The sequence below is a fragment of the Camarhynchus parvulus genome, chromosome Z, assembly GCF_901933205.1.
Source record: "Camarhynchus parvulus chromosome Z, STF_HiC, whole genome shotgun sequence".
Taxonomy (NCBI): Eukaryota; Metazoa; Chordata; class Aves; order Passeriformes; family Thraupidae; genus Camarhynchus; species Camarhynchus parvulus.
In genome coordinates, this window is record NC_044601.1 from 60,215,199 (window position 1) to 60,237,022 (window position 21,824).

The following is a 21,824-nucleotide window of genomic DNA, read 5'->3' on the forward strand; positions in this document are numbered from 1 at the left end:
TTCTGTGATTTTAGTCTGCATCATGGCCTGCCAGAGGGATGCTTGTGTGTTTTGTAGCTGGAAGTGTGGTCACAACAGCCTGCGACATCTGTATTAAATCCAGCAACTCCACTGTGTGCAAAGCATTTGTTGGGAAGCTGAAGTCATCTGCAAGCTCTAATCCATGGGCCCTCCGAGGAGGGCATGTCTGGCTTGTTCATCTTGCAAAACCAAGTGAAAGTTGGGAAATGTTTATGGCTACTGCCATGTGTGTTCCTTAATTCTTGTCCCTTTTGGCTTTGTTCAAACTCACTGTGGTAAAAACAGAAAGCCAGGATGTAATTAGAAGCTTGTTTATGTGAGGATCCATGGAAAGAGGCAAAACTCCCTACAGGCAGATAGTCACATTGTTCAATTCCTGCCTTGCAGGCTGTTTTGCAGAGACCTACTGTAGCTCCCAAAATTTACTTGAGCATTCGATTTTGGGGATGTGCAGTGTGGGTGGAGGTTTCATCCTGGGGGCAGTTGTCACCTGAGCAGGTGTGACCTCTGGGTCAGTGACAGCCTCAGCAACTTGGTAGATGCTGCTCTTTTGTCGGTGATCTGCTTCCGGCTGGGAATCCCGAGCATCCATCGGTGAAGTGCCTGAATGCAAAGCAATGCACTTGCCTGGGCATAAGTAACCTGAACCCCATCACTGGGCAGCTTGCTGGGAAATGTTTGTTCTCACGGGGAATTGTAAAACTGAATGAGTGTCAGCATGGTTTGCTTGTTTCAGAGAGGGCGAGTCCTTTATTCTGGCCAAAGAGCAGGAATATCAAAGATGTGTTTAGGCATTGGGAGAGAAAAAGGCTTTGGTGTGACTGATGGAAACTGTTGAGCAAGAGATGGTGCTTTGTGCAGAGTTATTATGGTTGGAAACCTGTCCCAGCACGCAGGGGAAGCACGGTTCAGCAAGCCCATAGTCAGAGCCGAAAGCAGTTCATCCTGAGGATTTACTGTGTGCGCAGCCGGTCCCCACCGCAGAGAGCAAAACAGTGAAGTTAAATAGCTAAATAAACCTCCTGTCCCTGCAGGCAATGGCCCTCAAAAGGCAAAATTATTGTTTGCAAGAGTGGGTGCAAGTGAAAGGAGACGCTGACAGGCTGGTAGGGAGGGCTGAGTCTGGGCAGCCTGTGAACATTGTGGCTGTGCGTGACAGCATTGCCGGGCGGGTTGAGAGTCTTGCCACTTGTGGAAAATTCACTCCTTTTCTTCCTTGGGCCTAGTTGTCCTGAAATCACAAAAAGTAATGTGTGTAGGGGTACTTTTGTATGAGTTCAGGCTCTTTCCCACCTGTTAAGGTTTCTTGCAGTATTGTCGGATCATACTTTCCAACTTTTCCCCTGCTCTGATGGAGTGTTTGGTTTTCCATTTTGCTGTTAGTGAAGGCATTTCTCACCTCAAATACACATTTCTTAGCTTTGTGGTCAAATTGCAAGATCTGGGGATGCTGAATAACAAGAAAGAGGAAGCAGTTGATTTAAGTAGCTACCATTTTCAGTATTAGGAACAATCCTGGAAAATGCTCAAAGCCAAGCAGTCTTCTGAAAGCAAGTAGCCCTTGCTGCTAGAATTGGCCCCCTCAAATAAATCTGAGAGCTGTGAATTTGTTCCTTCCCTATCTGCCCCCCAGCAGTTGCAGGGTTATTTGAAGCCTGGCTTCTCTCTGTTAATAGGGCTCCTCTCAGGAGTTCAAGTGAGCCTGCAATAGCATTGGAAATAAGTCTCTCCTAACCCAGCATACTGCTTCCTGCTGTAAAGTAGACTTGATTAAATTTTCTGGCTCTCATTTTCATTGCTTGCAGACATCCAAACCTTCACTTCTTAGTGGAAAGAGGTACATTGGGAATTACAACTAATGTTAAAACCTAAATAATGTGATTTGCCAAAACAATGTTGCAGAGATTGTTATTTTGTTTTGTTTCATTGTTCTTTTATTTCTCCCCCCATTTGAGATACCATTGTAAAATTTTGCTGCTGGAATAAAAGGTATTTCAGTGAGATGTGTTTGTTCTCTTACCTTTTGGGCATTTGTGATAATTCCTGCATGAGGAAAAATAGGCAAAGGGGTGATCTCACCTCCCAGAAACAGCCTGTACCTGCCACTAGCACTTCCCTGTGCTGCTGTAGCAGCGCTGGCTGGGGGCAGATTCAGACCCCATGGTCTTGCAGCCCTCCCACTAGCAAGCTTGGCATCAGGGAGTTGTCAAAATCACACATGGAAATTTTTGTGGCATCCTCCCTGGCAGCTCTGTCTGTGCAAAATTCCTGGATTATGGTAAAGAATATCGTCTGTGCTGAACTCATTCAGTTTTGAGTACAAACCATTTCTCTACAGTTAAATCTATTCCTGGCTGTCACTGCTTCCTGGTGTGATTTGAAACTGGGGGCAGAATTAGATAAAAGATTTGCAGGGAGGAAGAGGGAAGGATGTGAGCTGGATGCTTAGAAAGCGGTTGTTTTAGAGGGATGATCCTAAAATAGCATGGAGGAAAGGCAGGAAGCCCTGGAAATAGGGTGGCGAGGTGTAAACACAGTGACAAGATTTGAGAATTCAGAGTGAACTGGCAGCAGCATCACACACTGGAGGTACTTTGTACATGGGTCACACGTGGATGGCTTTTGACCCTCTTCTTCTTCCTTCTTGTGAGGCATGTATGCTTTCCAGCTGGGTGGTTTATTTTGGGCACTGATCTCAGGCACATGATGTGATTCTTGGGATCGTGTCCTGTGCAGGACCAGGAATTGCGCTCAGGGATCCATGTTGGATCCTTTCCAGCTCAAAAAGTTGGAAATTTCCAGCTCAGAGTGTTCTGCTCCATGTTTTGCAAATGGGCTTGTTTGGGCTTTCCAGTATGGAGTGAGTCTTGTACCTTGGTAGGAGCAATATGTCATGCAGGAAAGAGTAGATCCACCTCTGGGTTTCCAGAGGAAGGGAATTTGATGCCTTCTTTGGTAAAAACACAGAAGAGGTGTAAAACCCAACCTGCCTCTTAAGTGCTCAGTGAAACATCAGTTGTATAGGGGGCCATTGGAAACTGGGAGGAGTTGCACAGGACAATGTTTGGAGCTTAGAATCTTGTATTCTAAAGTCATTATGGTGGGAGAGACTATATCTGATCAGCAGTAACGCAGCATAGATCACTCACTAAACACAGGTGATAATGCCCATGTGAAACTTGGTATCATTTTGGCCTGTTAGAGCCAAGGTTTTTGTGATTTTTAAATTGATAACTAGCCACTTTAAATTGCTTAGTATATTGTAACTGGAAGTTATATTTGTGAATGTGGCTGCATATCCAGCAGAATGTCTGTTGGCAGCAGAGCTATGAGCTAACAAATTGGAGCCAGGATGGTTTTTGGATTAGCCCACTTGTGTTTGTACGCTCTGCCACTAACCAAGAAACAAAAGGAATTTGGCTCCTTAACACCCATTAGTCTGTCTCTAGGACCCAAACCCAAAAAGCACCATGTGTTTCTGTCTACTGTGACTTGTAAATCCAGATGTGGAAGTTGTATGTTCACTAAGATCAGGATCTCTGTAAAGCTTGAGTCCAAAATCTCAGCAGTTGGAATGCAGCATCACTGCTCTGCCCTGCTAAGACAGCCATACATCAGCAAATCCCAAAGGATTTTATGATGCCTGCAGCTGCAAAATCTGCTAGGTTTGGGATGTCTGTCAGAGCTTTGGGGGATTCTCAGGTGTGGAGAATTTATAAAGCTCCTCAAGTCATCCTGTTCAGTTGTTTGTTCTGGGAGGGGAGAGGGATCAGTGGCCATTCACATCCTTTTTGCATGTGCAGTGTAATTTGGGGGTCCCTGCTCTGTTTGTTGCTCTCCCGAAGCCCTGCATATGCTTTTGAAGCATCTCAACAACGTTCAGGGCGGAAGTATGTGAGTTTTGTGCTGTGCCAGCATAATTGACATGGTCTTCTCTCCCCACCTGTGGTGGGGATGTGATTCATCTGGGCTTCCTTGTGTGCAGAGAGGGTGGCCATCGTTTGGGTTTTAGAAATGGGAGGTGTGAATGCCATGCAGCCAAAGCCAGACACTGCTCCTGTTTGCAAGGTGTGTGCAACTCCCTTGCCCTGGGCTGCGGATGCACACAGGTCTCAGCCCTGTGTAGGTGAGGGCTGTTGGTGGGAGTAGAAGTGTGGTCCTCTGCCACTGCCATTCTTCTCTTGTCCCTGCTTCTGTGCCCCTGGGACCAGATGAGGGTGTTGTCTGTGTTTAAAAGCCTCATCTTGAGGACTGAGTTTTTAAAAGTTTGCTGTGGCTGGGTTATTTTCAAGCTGGATTGTTTCTCTCCTTGGGTTCATTTGTACTGTTGCCCACATGACCGTGCCAGCACCTGAGCAGACAGGATATGGGGTGGGAGGAAAACTGTAGTGCTATTTGGTGTAGGCTGATCCCAGATATAAGTTGATTGTGAAACTGCAGTATTTAAATCCAGTGGCTTCACCACCTCGGACCTTACAGTAACTCTGTGGAATGCCATGTTGTTGGCCCTATTTTTCTGTGGAAAGACTTGCCTGGGCTGCTGTCAGGGATATAGAGTACAGGAAGAGGAAAGGAATTCAGTCTTCCCAAATTCAAAGCCACATCATTGTGTTGATGCCAGGTGGAGTGAGGTGTCTCACCAGGCTTTATCTTGGTCCTGTGACGCAATTCCATCTTCCAGAAAAAGCTGTAGGCAGGCACGGAGTCCGTGAAACTACAGCAGCAATCCTCCCTCCACTCCCTTTCCACCATTCCTGAGAGTTCGGGATTTCAGAGTGGGCAAGGAGTCTTGCCCAAGGCCTCCTGCCAGGCTTATTAAATATACCTTGAAATGTAACTTCCAAATTGTTTTTTCTTCAAAATTGTGCTAAATCTAGTTGCATTCCGTGCAATTTTAATTGTGAAAAACATGTCATAGACAAAAACACTGGATTCAGTTTTGTTTTTCAAAAAGCTGCCAATCCTTTATCCTGAGAAAAACACAGTGTGCCACAGAGAGCCATGGCTGCTGTGAGACTTAAGGCTGTTGCTGCTTAACCTTGGCCACAAGCTGAGGGCTGCTCATCCTGAAAAGGGAGATGGGAGCACCTTCTGTGTTCCCTGCACTGTTTGAATGCTCCCCCTGGGTGTGATTAGTAGCTGAGCTCCATGACTGACTTCTCCTTTGCCCTTTCTGCCTTTTCTCAAGTTTATTAAAGGAGGCAGAGAACATTGTGTCCCTTGTTTGTGCCATTGCCTGCAGAGCCTGGGGCAGGAAAGGGCTTGTTGGTCACGAGATATTGGATCAAACTCATTCCTAGTGTGCTTCAGTTCTGTGCCCAAGACCATGTTGAAGTAACAGCCAGGTTTGCCAGCACTGTTGCTTTCTGGTAAGATAAATTATGTCTGGAGAGCTTAATCCTCCAAGGAGGTCCATGAGAGGGCTGGTCATCAGGTGTCCTTGCAGCTTTCAGGAAGTGGAACCTCTTGCAAGCTTGGATGTAGCAAGGTTTGCCCTGGTCTTTGTAGGTTGGTGTTCCCTTTTGCCTGCAGACATTAAGGCAAGCTCGACTCCTGGCTGAAGACGTGGCAATCTGTGGAAAATTCCCATTGGTGCTTGCCAAAATCTGTCTTTACTGGGACAGATGTTCTTGCACAGTGACAGCAGGGAGGTGAGGGTTTCATCAGGAACATCAGTCATATCTGTTAGTCATTAATTTGCCTTACCTGAAAAGCAAGTTTGCTCCTTTGCAGACATCGTGGAGAAATGTTAAGTTTAGCTTTTAAAATCCCCCTTGGGGCTCGAAGTTTCAGTTCTGCGAGGATCTGCGCTGCCCTTCATCTTTCCAGCCTGAAGAAGATTGAGTTTCAAGACATTTTACCATGCCAAAGTCCTTTAGAGAAGAGCATAAAAATTGTCTGTCTGTCCTGCAAAGGACATTATAGGTCCCGAGAGGGCTAGGCAGGGGCTCTGAAAGTGGTCGTCTCGACTGAGGTTTCTGCTCAGTTTCTGCCTCGGTTTCTGTCTTGGTGAGCTGCGTGATGGGGTGGCTGGCGAGATGTCAGTGATACTCTGTGTGTATCATTTCCAAAGCACTTTCTGATCTGTCAGGATGAAGGTTTCTGGAGAAATGCTAAATAGTATTATTAGTGTAAAATAAACATACTTCAATATTTCTGACCCTAAAGTGGATCCAGATGCTTTCTTATGGCTGCTGGATCTGCTTTGATTTTTCCATGGCTCAGTGTGGCTGTCCGTATTTATTAAAGTGAGATAGGATGTGACAGAGAGCTTGTCATAGAATGCTGTTGTCAAGTCAGAAAACCTTTATATTTATACATGCACACACTCAAAAAAAAAAAATATATATATATATGTAAAAAAAAGGACAAAATTACTGTCTTAGTCTAAGACACTATTTCCGAGTCTGACACTTCACATGTGTGCCAGGGAGGTTGGAATAAACTCAGTGAGTTTATCAGTTTTTATGGTCACAGCAGTCAGTTCAGCTGTGTAGGGAAGAAATGGGATTTGCATGAATAACTCAAAATAGTCTCCCAAGGAAGTGGATGTGTGTCTCTGTCTTTATAGCTCTGATACAAAAAGGGTATTAAATGTCCCGTGATACCAGCTACAGGTTGCATTTTCCAGCCTGTGGTTGAGCTCTGGGAGAGGTAACTTTCCAGCTCTGTTTCAAGTTTAAAACAATTTTTCTCTGGTTTTAAGGATTATTAACATTTTCGTGGTTTCTCTACTACAGAGAAGAACTAGTCTTCCCCACTGCTTAAGGGTTACATCTTATATGGGTTGGGGTTTTACCAGCACTGGTGCCAGGGTGAGATCAAAGCAGCAGGAGCAGCTGGGTGGTCCTTCCTTCTGAGTATGCCAGTGGGAAATGTTTCCAAGCCAGTATTTCAGTGATATTTTTTAGATCCTGTTTGTGGAGATGATGCTGCAGTGTCTGAGGGGTCTCCCAGCTGTGCCAGGGAGACTTGACACTGCCTTGCAAAGAGTGGAAAATACAGAAAGTGAGGATGGGTGTTCTGCTGGTAAAATGTTTTGGTTTGTTTACTGATACTGACAGATGTTTGAACAGCTAGTAAAATCTCTTGCATTCTTAAAATCAGTGATAATAGGATTTGTTATGTGTTGTGATTTGGTGGCAACTGGAGTATCTGCTCAAGGTTTCTTACCTGGTATATTCAACCAGACCCTATTCCATCCTCTGCAAACCAAAGTGAGAACAGAGAGTCTCATTTTCCAATAAATTTAGATAAATCAAAGCTGAATTAGGGATGCTTTTTGTCCACACACCTTCTCCATCCAAGTTGAGGTTTGTGTTCAAACTCAGTGACAATTGGGAGGTGGTTGCTGATTCCCCACATCTGTGTTGAGAACTGTTGTGTATGCTCATCAGCTCTGATCCTGCCCTGCCTGAGACACTGTTGGTGTATTGATTGCAAAACTCTCTGCAGTGCTCCACAGGGACCAAATGTATTAAAAAAATGACTTTTCTGCATTGCACACTTTAAACCCCTTGAGAAGGGGGATTTGAGGTAGTTTCCATATTTTTGCAGTTTTCTGCTGTCCAGAGACTGTATAATTGTCTAGAGACTGTCCAGACATAATATGAGTCTGTCCCACTGCTCCCTTCTGGCATGGGATGCTCCTGGTTTGATAGAAAACAATTTAAAATATGAAGGTTCTCACTCATTTAATACAGCCTTACCTGTTCTTTGCACAGTGTTGAGAGTTTGCTATGCTTCCCTTGTGGTTTATTTTTTTTTTGCTTTTTACTTAAACAGGAAAGAAATGGTGAAGGAAAAGGAAGCCAGCCAAGTAGCTGGCATGTACTTAGCAGAAATTTCAGGTGGATCAGGCTCCTTGGTTATCATCCCCACCTTGGAAGGGCAATACAACAAAATGACCACAATTTCTTAGTGTATTATTTTCGACTTCTCTCCTATCTTGTCTTATGACTTTAGTGTTCTATCAGTGCTAGTTTTTCTGGTCTTTGGTTTGAAAGAAACTCTTGAGATAATGGTGCCACTTACTGGATCCCTGCTCCCAGCAGGACTTAGCCTGTCCAGAAATACGTGACGTGATCCAGTGTATGCAGTGACTTGCTGCCATGCAAAGGTAACTGCTCACTGACCCAGAGAACACTTCTCTTTTTGTGTGTGTGGAAACTTACTGTGTTCTTTGAACTGCTGAGAAGTACTCAAGGCATAAGCCCATGAGTTACTACAGGCTGCATGCCTGGAACATGCAGGCCATCTCAGCATATGGAGTAAATCAACACAGCTCTGCTGACTTCAGTGCAGCTGCATCTATAACCACTTGCTGTAACCCTGCTCCAGACTGGAGGGATGATTGTGTATGAAGAGTGGATAGGAAAAAAACCCTCCCTTTTTTCTTACAGCTTTACACTTTATGAACAGAATAAATGGGCCATGAGTGGAGGTGAAAGAGTAAATTAATTTTGCCTCTTTAGAATTACTTTATTTGGACATATGTGAAGTTCCTTCTTGTTCTCCGTACTTCCTAAATCAAGTAGTTGATATGCATGCACTTGGTTGCTGGCGTTAAAAAATACATCAGTAATTAGTTCAGAGATTGGTGTTTCAAAAAGCCCCATATACATGCACCTGCACAGAAACAAATCAGGCAGAGTTGACACTGCATAAAGACAGGGTGGGCAGCACCCACATAAGGCACACGACTATGGGAAGAGGAGCTGCTTTCCTGTTTCTATGTGCCAAGAGAAGCAGTGCTATCAGGCTTATGTGTGATGGATCAGAGTGCACTGGTATTGCTGCAAGCAAAAGTCATGAATTTTAATCAACTTTACTGGCTGCCTTGAAATTTGAGTTGAAAGATAAATGTGAAAAACAGGCAGCCCATATTGTTTCTGGAACAGAATTGCCCCTTTTCAGTTGATTAAAAGAATTCTTCTTTTAACTTGATAATCAAAAATAATTCCATGTTAGCTCAGGATTTTTTTTCTATGCTAACCCTTCAGGTCCTGCCTGCTTCATGTGTCTCCCAGAGCCAAGTGTCACCTTGTGGCCACCCAGACAGTTGACCTTTGCTGCAGAGACTTCCCAACTGGCAGGGCTTGTTGGCTGTCTGCTTTCAGCCATTTGGAAGAAGATGGGTTTAGGGCTTTATTTAAATATTTTTTATGTCTGGGGAAGGGGAGGAAAAAAAGGATTGCCTGGTGAAAACTGAAAGGACTGTCCAGGGAGTTGAAGTTCAATTTGTATTCATTGAGAACTTTGGCACAGCAAGCATACTTGTCCTTCCCATCTGTGGCTCCAGGGCTGCTTTTAAGGTTATTTAGTTGTGGTATTCATTTAAACATCAGTCTTCCTAATTAAATATAAGTGATTTGAATGCCGATGTTGTCTGTGGGGGACATTGAAGCTTTGCAAAGAAGTGGGGTGAAAATACCAGCCCTTGTCCCTGGATAGAAATACACACCCATCGTATTACTTCCAGCCACTGCCAGGCTGGTCTGGCTTACTTGGAGTAGTTGAGGGTGCTTTCCTCACCCCTTTGCTTCAGGGGTTATCATAGCTGTTTTTCCTGTTTTGCCATTAAGTCACCTCTGTGCAGGATTAAGTTTGAAGGATTTATTTTATGGCCAAACAACTTTTAAGAAAGGGAAACAGAAAATTAGCCTACAAGCAGCAGGGAGGGAAAAAACTTGGTGGCAGACTCCTGAGTGGTTCTTCCTCTCTCTGCTGTGCTGTTTTCTCTTATGATCTGCGGTTCAATTCCACACCTAGTTTCTCATCTGCTCTAAAAGCTGTAGGTTCAGCAACTGCTCTGTATTAGTAAAGAGTTCATTTCATTGCAGCTGCAGCACAGGCATATTTAATGCTGTGGGAAATTCATGCTACCTTCACTAGTGAGAAAGGCAATATAGTTTTGGGGCCTAAATTAGTGTGAAAAGGCACATACAAACCTGCTACATACAAATTCCAGCTTGTTTGTACTCTCAGTTGGTCACACCCTTGGCTCAGAACCCAAATATTTCAAGAATTTGGGTTGAGGTATATCCTTTTCTAAAAGAAGCATGAAGTTAGATTCCCCTTTTGCATCAGTGGGTGCAGTTTCTGTAAGGTCACAGAGGGTTTGTTTGAAGCAGAAATGTTAATTCCTCCAAGCCATGTCTTGAGACTTTGGTAGGGGAAGTGATGCTTTGCTCTGGTAGGAGAACCTGGGTCCTGCTCCTTGCACAACTGAGATGACTTGGTCCCTGTTTTGATTAGAATATGCTTGTTATAAAGGAAACCCGCCTGATTTCCACGTCTCTATAAAGCATCTGGGATGCCTGGTAGTGCTGTGCCTTGCTGTACTGGGGCCATTGGTGCTGTGCCTGCTTACCCTAATGGCTCATTTTTTTATTTTCCCAGCGGTCTTCAAAGCATGTACATATGCTGAAGCAGAAGATTAGTTTCATTAAGGAGGCTCATTTCAGATGCAGATGCTCTATGGGCTTCTGCACAAATGAATCCTGCCTGATTTTCAATTATTTTTAGAAAATATTTCTTTATTTTAATACTCTGCTGAGAACATTCTGTGCTCTGCTTTCCTTACTTCACCTTTACATGTTGCTGTGCTGCAGATATGGAGGTCAGGGCGTGTGAACTGGTGGCATTTATCAGCTGTCATGTTATGCTGTGGTGGGATCAGCCTGGGTGGCTGGTAGGGCTGTTAATTATTCCTGATATTTTCTTCTGATTCTGAGGAAAGAGCATTTGCCAATTCCTCGCGTTATCCTAACCTGTCCATACACCAGGTAATCAGCTGGCTGAGACAGTGCATGAACATCATGAGGTGCAGAGAGTTGGGATGTTGGGGTGGGATGTGGGCGCTGCAGGGTGAGTGGTCCGTGGTTTTCACACATCCCTTTCCTTGCAGTTACCTGGCCGAGCAGTGCTGGAATGGCGGCTTTGTCTACCTGATCATGTTGCGCCGCATCAAGCGCAAAGCGCCTCTGCCTCCCTCCAACGGCAACAACAGCAACAGCTGCGACCCCAAAGCCAAGCCCAGCCCTGAGCCCGGAGACAGAGCTGCTCAAAATGGGAAAAGGACCAGGAAGTTCGGGGTCATCACCAGGACGCCGGGCAGCAAGGACAGCAAGGAGAAGCTGGGCTCGGAGCACGGGAACGGGCACTGCACCCCGATGGAGGTGGAGGCTGCTCAGCCAGAGACCTCGGAAGCAGAGAGCAATGGGGAGGAGCAGCACCAGGGCACCGGGGCGCCGTACCGGGGCCGCCTGTCAGATGATGGCATGCCAGACATTGGGGACCAGGCTGCCCAGGTACGTTTGATTTGATTCTTCTGGAGAAGAAAGCAGAAGATGTGCAAGCAAATTAGGTTGATTTCTCAAGCAATTCTCTGGTTTTGATGCTCTGACCTTGGGCTGAGCCTGTAGGTGACAAGACAAGCTGTCAGGGCACCCGGCTGTGGGATGGCATCTAAAACAGGGGGGCAGGAGAATTGGAGAGTTAAATAGTAATTGTTGGAAACCTCTGTCATACTCCATCTCTGATGGCGGGTAGGTCCTTTAATCTCTTGACCTGTCAGGGTTGGCCTCAGGATTTTTTGTTGAGACAGCTGATGACCCTATAACACTGGAGCAGGAGATGTCAGTAGAAGATGGTAATTTTTGTCCTTTGGAGCTTCATGTTTAGCTCTGCCTGGACTTGATGTCACCTTGCAATTCATGTTAACATTGGGATTGAAGCTTCCCTTTTTGATGCACCAGACCACATTGCATGTATTTGTGATACGAAACTTGTTTGGCCAGTGTCTGGGAACCACATGGAAGTAATTGTGGATTTTGCTCAGAGTTGATGAGATAGACGATTTGTTAATGTTTGGGATGACAGTGGGATCGGGGCTTTCATTGCTTCTCTCTTTGTCCTAATGGAGATCTTGGGGTTTGTTGCCTGTCTGGAATTGCAGCATTGCTGGATGGAGGAAAATAACCCAAGCCTTGATCAGGTTTCAGTATGCATCTATCACCAGAAGCACTGTCTGCCAATCTTTCCAGAGGCACTGATAGTATAAACAGATGAAGGCTGCTTTGCTGGGCTTGGGGCTGGCTGCAGCAGCTGGTTTTGGTTTTAAGACTTCAAAACTGGTAACAAAGCACTGCGAGTGGACATCTCATCACTAAATTCTGTAGAGAAAAGCAGGGAATTAAACGTGCCCTCTGAATTAGTGCTCCTCAGCACTACTCTAGGGTAGTGGTGATCGTGGTTGTAAAGTTACAGTAATTTAATTTAAAGTACTTTGTAGGAGCTAAAAGCAATTAAAAAAACCTCTGGTTTTAAAAGAAGCGTAATTGCAAAAACTTGCTCTTTGCATCAGTGAGACATGTTGGATTCTATGGTGCCACAGAAAGGGTAGGGTGTTTGTGTGTGTGTTCTTGCAAGCCTCATAACTATAGTCATTCTGAAAGAAAACATTAACAGCTTAAAAATAAATAAATGAATCATTCGGTGTTTTGAAAGTTCTGGTCCATATAAAGGCTTCTTGAATCTGTTCTGAAGATGCTTAAACACATGTTGTAAATGAAATTGATCAGACTTTTTTTTGAAGTGGAAAGCCAAAAATATATGTGTAAAAAAAAAACCAACTCTTGATCCAGAGCCATCTCGTGCTAGTGGTACCTTGATGTTTTGAATCATTTTGGTCTGAGGAGTAAATTGTTAAATTCAGAACATATATGTATCCATGTGAGCAATAAGTAAATTTTTAATGCAAAGCACATACAGGATGGCTTTGTGAAACGTAAAAACATAGCTGAGGCACTGGAAAAATTCAAGAGCTGTAATCTGTTCAGTTGTGGTCTAGTGTCATTTAGTAAAATTGCTTCTCTATTGTTTTTTTTATTTCCTTCCCCCCTAATATTTTGCTTGGAAATATGACCTCCGTCTGTGTCAGCACTAATTACATTTTCCTGACATTTGAATGAGGAGAAATGTGAATATCTGGAGCCTGAATAGCACGCCTAGCTCATCCTTTGCTTTTTAATGGCAAGGGGGGCTTATAGAAGCCCATCACTTACAGCATCTGTGGGGTAGCTGCTATCAGAGTAATGAGTGGCCTAATTAAGGTTCTTAAGTATTGAATAGGGACAGTGAAGAAAATTTTCAAAATTATTTGTTTCCTGTTAAGAAAAAAGGTGAGGAATGAATACACTTGGGAGCCTCAGATCTCACTTCCAGCTCTGTTTTCAAAGCATGACCTGGCACTCAGGCATGTGAGATCCAGTTGTGTCAGGAGCCTTTTGAAAACGGCGTCCAGGATGTCCTGTCAGAAGTTGCAGCCTCCTTCCAGGCTTCAAAGCGCAAGCCAAACCTCCCGTAGCCTCAGGATGAGTTATCTCCTCCTGAGCAGGGACAGGGTGCATTGGCAGGGCACTCTCTCCATGGGGAAAGCAGCCTGCCCCGTGCTCACCATCTCCTCCACATTCTGGCTAATTGAATATCCACAGCTGTCAGCCCTGTGCCCCTGGGGAGCACTATATTTGCTTTCAGGGGACACCCAGCCTGCGGCAGACTAGATGGCTGCAGGTGGGAGGAAAGGCTTTGAGAAGCCACTCAGGGACCAGCATGGATGTGGGAGGACCTCCCTGGTCTTCTCCGCTGCTCTTTTCCCACCCCAGGAAGCAGGTTGGAGCTTTATTGAAACTGAAATGTGGAGTCCAGGAAAATTCCTTTTTTTTCCTCTCCATAAAAAATTAGTTTGAAGTTGTAACCAAAATAGGGGAGAAGAGGTTGGGTTGATCTGCATGTCTTCAGCCACTACTGTGCTGATCCCAGCAGCCAGCTCATGGCCAGTGCCTAGGGGATGTTGTGCTAGGAGAGCTTTTGAGGCATCTACGCTCCATTTCAGTGCCTTTTGCTTTCAGGATGCTTCTCCCACAAGCATGGGGTTGTTCTGCCATTTTGTCTCCCATTTTCTCTGTGCATGCCGCTCATAACAGCAATGCTGGATCATGAGGCGACAGGCGAGATGAATACTGTTTGTCGAGTGAACCTGCCAGGAGATTCCTGTGTTACTGGTTTGTGTGCATGTGCCAGTCCCCTTCTTCAGGCTTGCTTTCATCTCTCAGATCTTGATCTGTCTCTCCTTGCGCTTGGCATTGCTATCGCTGTGTATAAACAAATCTGCTAGGCTGTCTGCTGGGATGTAACCCTCAGTAAATATTGTACCTGTCAATTAGCAGGCAGCATTTAATGTTTACAGGTGGTTAAGTTATGCTGCAATGTTTTTAGGATGAACCTAAATGACTTTTAAAAATGTGGAGATTCAAAGCAGCAAAGCTGTGTATCTGCCTGACAGGAAGATCTCTAAGATCTGGAAAGCAGATCTGACCTTGGAGAGGACCCAGGCTGGCAGCAGTGGGAGTCAAGGGCAGTGATTTAAGATTAGGCAGTCTCTGAGCTGGAGTAATGACCCATCATATCCTGTGAAGATTGGGAGCTTAAACACAGATATCAAAGTTTACTTCTTCTATTCAGTGGCCTGAGACAGGGTGTAGTTTTGCAGGGTGTTTATACAGGCACAGATGGAAGAGAAGTATGGGAAGGGGCTGCTGGAGCCCATTAAAAACTATATAGAAAAGGAAACTGTGAATCCTTGAATAAAACTTATAAAGAACAGGAAACTGTGAACTTTCCTCTCAATATACCAGTCCTGTGGTTTCACTGTGTTGACTGGTAGGACAGAATGCCTCAGTTTTGTTCTCAGTTTTTTTGTCCTGGTCTTTTTGGAAGGTCTGTGAACTGCATTCTGTTGTTGTTCAGCCCCTAAGGAGTGCCTAGAGATGGCCAGATACAGCTGGCATGGGCATGGATCAGAAGTAGGACTGGGATTTGCAAAGACCAGATTAGGAGTGTGAGGGGCTGGAGTCTGGTTGTCAGAGGGGACTGAAACAGATCCAGGTTTTGCTGGCATGATGAGAAGTTTGGCTTTCAGGTTTGGCCAGGTTTGGCTTTCACTGATGAAGCCAGAGGAAGCTTGGACAAAGATGAGTTATACCAGAACAGACTAGCCACCTTGGCTTCCTCCGCCCTCAGCAGGATGCTCTGAAAGTCCTGAAAAACCCAGCTGTTAAGAGCAAAAACAAGACACCCCCAGAACGGCCTTGAATTCTCTTCTTTATAAGCATCCAAATTATTAAGGTCTTGAAATCCAGATCCAAATTTATCAGTGACTAGTGGAAACTGTGTAAAGGACATTAGGCAGCGTGAAAATGCTCTAATAGTTAAGGGAGGCAGGTGAAAGGGACTGGGGCTGTGCATTTCAGTATTTCTCCAGTGCCAAAGATACATGGCATGGGAGGAGTTCAGGGTGTCCTGGGTGGTGATGGCACTGTGGGATGGGGTTGTGGTGGGATACCTTTCCAGGATGGAAACAGATTAGCATCTGGTGGTTCTGCAAACTGTGTGTGATGCTTTTCTGAAGTCAGCGTGCCATCTTAACAAAAAAGGAGAGAAAGGGGAAGGCAAGGGAATGTTAATGCCTTGCCTCCTAGAGGTTTTTGGGCAGCTCTGGGTTATAGCAGTAGTTGAGGATCTTGGCTCCATGCTGTTGACCCCATTGCTTTGGTCTCAGTCCCCAGAGCAGTGTGCCTGCCTAGCCAGCTTTGCTCTTACTGCCCAACTGAGCCCAGCTTGCATGGACCACAACCCTCTCCAGACCTGTGAGCCTGTGCACAGGTGCACACAGACGTGTCTGTATGTAGAGAACCAACCAGGACTTGCTTTTGTACTGCATGGTACATTTTATCAGCAGCTCTTTTCATTCTTTGGGCCCATTATTGCTTTCTTACTGATGTGGCTCATCTTGGGTAGGGATGAATGCTTTTGAATTGCATTTTGCTTTGCAGTTAGGGAAGGCTGACAGCCATTCTACAGCAGTACTTGCCAATTAGTGTTGGTAAATGCCAGCGTTACCTTGACTTTTGGTTAGTGGAAAATGTTCCTTATCTTGCCAAGCAGAAGAGGAAGGCTTAATAGCACATTACAGGAATCAAAACATGAGGCTTGAGATAATGTAATGGCTTTAAGCATTTTACTATTTTGTTAAACTTGATGGGAAAAAAAAAATTCTCACCCTTTTGCTGCACCAAAATGTGTAACTTGCTGTGAGCAAGGTAGTCCAGTGAAGCTACTGAAGCTAAGTTGCTTTACATCATCTTTTTTTTGGCAGCCTAAGCAGTAATTACTGTTTCATCAAGGCTTTTATGGGATTCTTGTGATGCACGGTTTAGACCTAAATAACACTGGGTTTAGGTGTTAATGTAGATACTTTTAGTCATGTAAAGGCCTTCCTCAGAATCTGATTCAGTTCTTAACATCTTTTTATCTGTTGTGTTTTCTTCCAACTTTCATTAACATGGATCCTGGGGCTATCTACTGTCTTGAAGGTTTAATGTGCACTGTGATAAGCATGTCTTTCCTCTTTGTTGTCTGTTTTGGGTTGTAAACTCTCTTAGGGACGAGGGCTGTCTTTTAATTGCAGCTGTACAGCACTGACAAACTTGGCCTTGTTTTTGCTTGGGGTTTTAGGAAATGCTTTGATGTAACTAGCAGTGAAATTACAGTTAATATTTTTTGCTGCCAGTTATGTTCCACCTTGCCATAAAACAACAAGCATCCCGATTTTCTGGGGTTAAGTCGCTTGCTGCCAAATTTTTTCAACTGACTTAAGATTCTGCTTGCCTTTGCTGTGATTTAAGTGATAGCTGCAGCTGTGGTGCTGTAGACTTTAATTTTGAATAACGACTTGTCCTTTTATCTTGTTTTTGTACTGAATTTTCCAAGGGTGCTTGGATGTAGAGATAGTCTGGTAATGGGTAAGTTACAATGTGTTGGTTTTACTGTGTCACCTTGAAACGCGGCCTTCACTCTTGGAAATGAGCTATCCCCAAAGGGAGCGTGCAAGGTTCTGTTGCAGGAGGGCTCAGCCATACTCAGCTATCGTAAACCATAGGTGAAAACCCTCCTATGAAAGCATTTCCCACCCACACAGAAAGGGGGTGTTTGGGCCTTTTCTCTTAATATTTTGTGTGCTGTGTTAAAGAGACAGCAGACCCACAACTGAAATGCAGATGACTAGCTTTAGCTGAATTCAAGTTCACACCATTTTATGTTTTAATCATTAAGTGTGAATAGTTGAAACCAAGTGGACATGCCTAAAAATAGAGTATGTTGTCTGCTGTGGTGCTGCAATGTTTCAGGCATTTGTTGGAATTATAAAGCTACATACACTTAATTTTTGAGGCAGAGTGCTGAAAGCACTGAGCAAATCCTAAAGATTCCTGCTGTGGACAGATGTAATACCAGTCACCGTGAGACACCCCTGTTTAGCTGACATCAGTGTGTGGTGACCTACTCTAGGCTGGGCTTTAATCTGCTGCAGACTGCAAGGGTGTTTTCTGAGAAACTTCAGACTAAGCAACCAGCCATTCCCAAAAGCCCACCAAGAGCATGAGACTGGCTACTCAGTACCCAGTAGAGTGCAAACACCTGTAGCCCTTAAAAGCCTGAGCCTCCTCAGGGGCAATTGCCAGGCAGAAAAACCCCCTAGGGTCAGAGACAGAGGAGAAAATCCTTTGTCTGATCTCTGAATAATGATTCAGCTGATGGCAAGAGTGGAACAGTTCAGAGGGGTGCAATCCAGCTGGTGATGGTTCAGGATGACAAATGATTCCAGCAGGTTTTTGTGAGGGGTGATGGTATAGTTCAGGTGCTTGCACTGGCTGATAAAATGTTTAAAGCCCTTGCCAAGGAAATTATGTCAACAAGCAGTCTGTCTCAGGAGATGGGTCCCTGGGCGACAGTCTTGCTTAAGCTTGTGAAATTTTCATCCACTCTGCTGTGCTCCCTAGTTTGTGTATTTTAATTATGTGTTTGTGTTTGGGGGAGAGTATGTTTTTGCTTTTTACTGTTCCCCAGGCTTCATCCCCTAGGACACTTCTCTTTTCATGGGGAAAGTACTCACATTTTCGTGAAAAGATGCCAAATGTCTGGCGGCTGTTTGTCCAAACAAGGGGACTTGTGAGATCAGAAATGAACACTTGAGTGAAATCACAGTTGTGTCTGTGCTTCTGGCTTTGAGGACATGGAGAATTTATATTGTCAATACTGTGTGGTTCCTGTTGGGTTTGGGGGTTTCCCCCCTCTTTTCAGTAGTGTAGGAGACACACTTGCATCACCCAGAGGCAGAAGCCAAAGGCTTCAGTGGTTCAGCATTAAGAAACTTTCATAGGCAGTAAGGATGGACAAAGAACTCCTGTCTTGGAATAATTTATTGATAAAGAAATTTAAGATTATTTCCCTCCCCGGCTTTTGATTTATCTTGGAGTTGTTCAGCTTGCTTGTGCAACAAAGAAAACAAAACCCAGTGTAGTAGATGAAAACAGGGGTCCTGCTTTCAGATTCAGCCTTAAAAATAACGTGGCTAAGATCAGATAAAAAATACACTCATTATCCACTAATGAAATAATTGTTTTGTTATGAATCTGCAAAAATCAGATTTTTGCATGATTTTCTGGTGCTGAGTCATTCACATTAATATCTGAGATGTGAAGAGTGATGGCTTTTGACTGTATCTTAAGACTGATGCATTCAGGCTGCTCACCTGGTATGTGATGGTGCAAGTTAATTCCCCAGCTACCCATCTGTCTGTCCCACCTGCCTGCTGGGGAATGAGGAATAGTGGGAGGAGGCATGATGTGATCCAAGGTGGGGCAGGGAGCTAGGAGTAGTGCTTTTAATTGATCTCACATCAGTGAAGAATGCGGGGCAGTGGTATGTGCTGGGACCATCCCAGTGTTTTCCCTGTTCATGTAGAGAGGGTTTGTTGTACTACAGGTCTAATGTAATGCATTTCTGTTCAGGGCGTTTTGTGCTGGTTTTCAGCTCTTGTGATCAGCATGCTGGTTGCCAGCTGCTGTGAAGCTTATTGAAGTAAATTTTTATAATGCATGGAACTTGGAACTTTCTGTTCAATGTCATATTTCCAGAGCAGGTTCGTGGCTGGTGAGGAAGATCTCACTTCTTGCTTCTGCTGCTCCTAATGGGAGACCCTAAGAAGTTTGTAAGTGGGAACTGGTCCCTGCAGACAGACAGTAAAAATCCACGTTGAATTAAGGGCAGGAGTCATCCCATGGGCTGCATTCAGGTCCATGTCAGTCAGTCAGTGTGTGCATACAGACTTTGAATGGTTATTGATATTCTTATCAGGGCTTATCTCTGTTTTTGTTTTAAAATTGTTACATATTTGCATCAGCTTCGTCTGAATTGCTGCTGTGACAGAAAGTGTTTTTTCGTAGACAACTATTTTACATTTTCCATTTTACTGTCTGACTTTTTAACTACTTACGGTGTTTCTGTTTTCCATTTGTTTACACCTTGCTCCTGCCAAGCTTGTCTTTTATGAAAGATTTCAAAGCAATTTTTTTTCTTTTGTATATACAGATTTGCAGCTTCTTGAACACAGTACAGTCAAAATAAGTCAAACCCCTTTTAAATCCCCTGCAATTAGCTAGTAAAGGGGAAGCGGGGGAAAGAATGGCTCCAGTGTCTTTTGCTCATTTATTTATTTTTTTCCTCAACACTTGGAGGAAAAACGTTCCTTTTTGTTTTATTAATGATATGCTTATGAAACGGAGTGTTTGATGGTGTGCACTCGGAGCAGGCGGAAGGCGAGCTTCCCCACGTCGCACTGGCAGCACGCTCCCTTTCTGATCTGCAGCACTCTTAGTTTATTCCAGATGTAGGCTCGCTCTCAGCAGAGGCTGCCTGATGTACAATGGCTTCATAGTGGAGAAAAAACGGCCTGTGGGGACCCACTGGAAGCTGCAAGTTGTATTCTCTATTCTCACTTGTGGTCTGTTACATAAGATGACCCTTCCCCTGTGGGCCCCCCTGCTTCGCAATTAATCCAAGTAGAATATTCATACTGTCTTTTAAAACATTTAAATTATTTGTAACCTAGGCACTTTGAAGTTGATCAGATTCAAGCAGGAAAATCTGGTCCAAAAGGCTGCCTGCTTGAAAGAGCCAAGTTGGGAGGAAAGTTGAGTCACTAGGAGTGATGTAACTGTGGAGAACAGAAATTAGCCATTAGTCCAGCTGCAGCCTGACTTGACCATTTGTGTTTCTGCTTGCTGTGTGAAGGAAGTAAAAAAATGCAAGTCTGGAAGGGATTTCAAGAGATGACCCAATCTCATCTTGTCCTCTGAGACTGACTTTGACAGATGTTGGTTCATCATGTCCATGAAATCCTTTGCTGGGAGAAATCCATGTAGGCAGGGCTGCTGCTGCCTGGGATTACAGGCAAAGTCCATGGGGGTACATCTGGGCAGAGATAAAGTTTGTTCAAGTCCCTAACAATTAATTTTTGCTTTTTATTGCTTTGAAACTCTCAAAGCAAGCATGTCTTTCTGAATGTCCATCTTCACCAAATCTCAGGTGAATTGCATAGCATTCTTTGGATTGTCATATACAAGTATACATCTCATGGTGAGAAATGAAGGTCACTCCTCAAAATTTGAAGAGTTTAATAATGGAAAATAAGGGACAGATCAATAAAGCAAAAGTAGCAGCTCTGAGTGCATGGCAGCAGCCAGAGGCTCACTCAATTTTTTAGCCAGCAATCCTTTACAGTGTTACAGTTGCATTACTTTCTCGAGTGACTTTGCACGTTTTCGGAGCCAGTTTACCACAACTCCGCCTTAAGTTGCCCCAGCATTGCATAAGTCCACAGCTACTGTTTCCACGGGTCCATCAGGGGGACAGTCCAGGGTGGTCTTCTCATGCCACTTTAGATTCCCTTTATGGTATTTTGTTCTCTGCCTGTGCTGTCTTGGTTATACTTTTTTTCAAGAGCAGTTGTATCTTGTGATACATCCTTTGCAAGCACGCTTACATCTTGTGATAGCCTTGCTTTAGGCGCAATTTTAGTTACACTGTTCACAAAAGCAATTACTGTTTTCACTTTATGTGGAGAAGTAGTTACAATTTATAATAATTTGCAAAAGAGTATACATAGTAGCAAAAGCCAACTGTTGCATAGCAGATCATAACATCCTGTTATGAGCCTGTTCTCATAACACCTGTTCTCAGGTGCTGCACAGGGTGCTTGTGACCTGCCTTTGGCCAAGGAATATAGTTCAGTCTCCTAAGGAGTAAGCAAGGCTGGATATCACCTGGTCCCTGGCTGTGGTAGGGGCTAGTAGTGCCTCACTCTCTGCCCTTGATGAGGATTTCTGGAGTTTGAGACTGAGCTGGCATCAGCACATCTGTGCTTTGTGCTTCAAGTGCTTTTGCACCAAGAGCTGTGAGGTCACATGTACAGATTTCTTGTGTCGCTGGTGAACAAAGCTGAGGGGATGTTATTCTGAGTTATTTAAAAGTGAAGCTGTGAGAATTACTTTGAGAGGATGGGAAAATTCAGATGTTAATAGAAATGTGGAACTGACAGCAGCTGAGCAGCAACTGGAATCGTGCAGACGATCAAAGAAGAACGGTCAGCATTTAAACTCATCCTCTGGGCAGGGATTAAGCAGGCTCCAAGGGCAGTGACATCAGACCTGCAAAATGCCCCAAAACTAACTACACTTGGAGTTTCCTTTGGGTATTGCAAGTCTCTGGAGTGGAGTGAATGCACCAGAATCCTAGCTTTCATTTAAAGACTAAGTGAGCTTGAAGCCTTTTTGTTCATGAAGGAAAGCTTGAAAATACGATACTTTATAATTTTCAAAAATAAACACATTCATTACTACTTT

At 44.2% G+C, this 21,824-nt stretch overlaps 1 protein-coding gene across 1 annotated transcript in view; it reads left to right on the forward strand.

Moving 5' to 3' along the window:
* PDZD2 (PDZ domain containing 2) overlaps positions 1-21,824 on the forward strand; it is a 202,410-nt gene that overhangs the window by 122,726 nt on the left and 57,860 nt on the right. Inside the window, 1 exon segment of the mRNA XM_030968474.1 lies at positions 10,931-11,333. Within this exon segment, the coding sequence (XP_030824334.1) occupies positions 10,931-11,333 (403 nt within the window).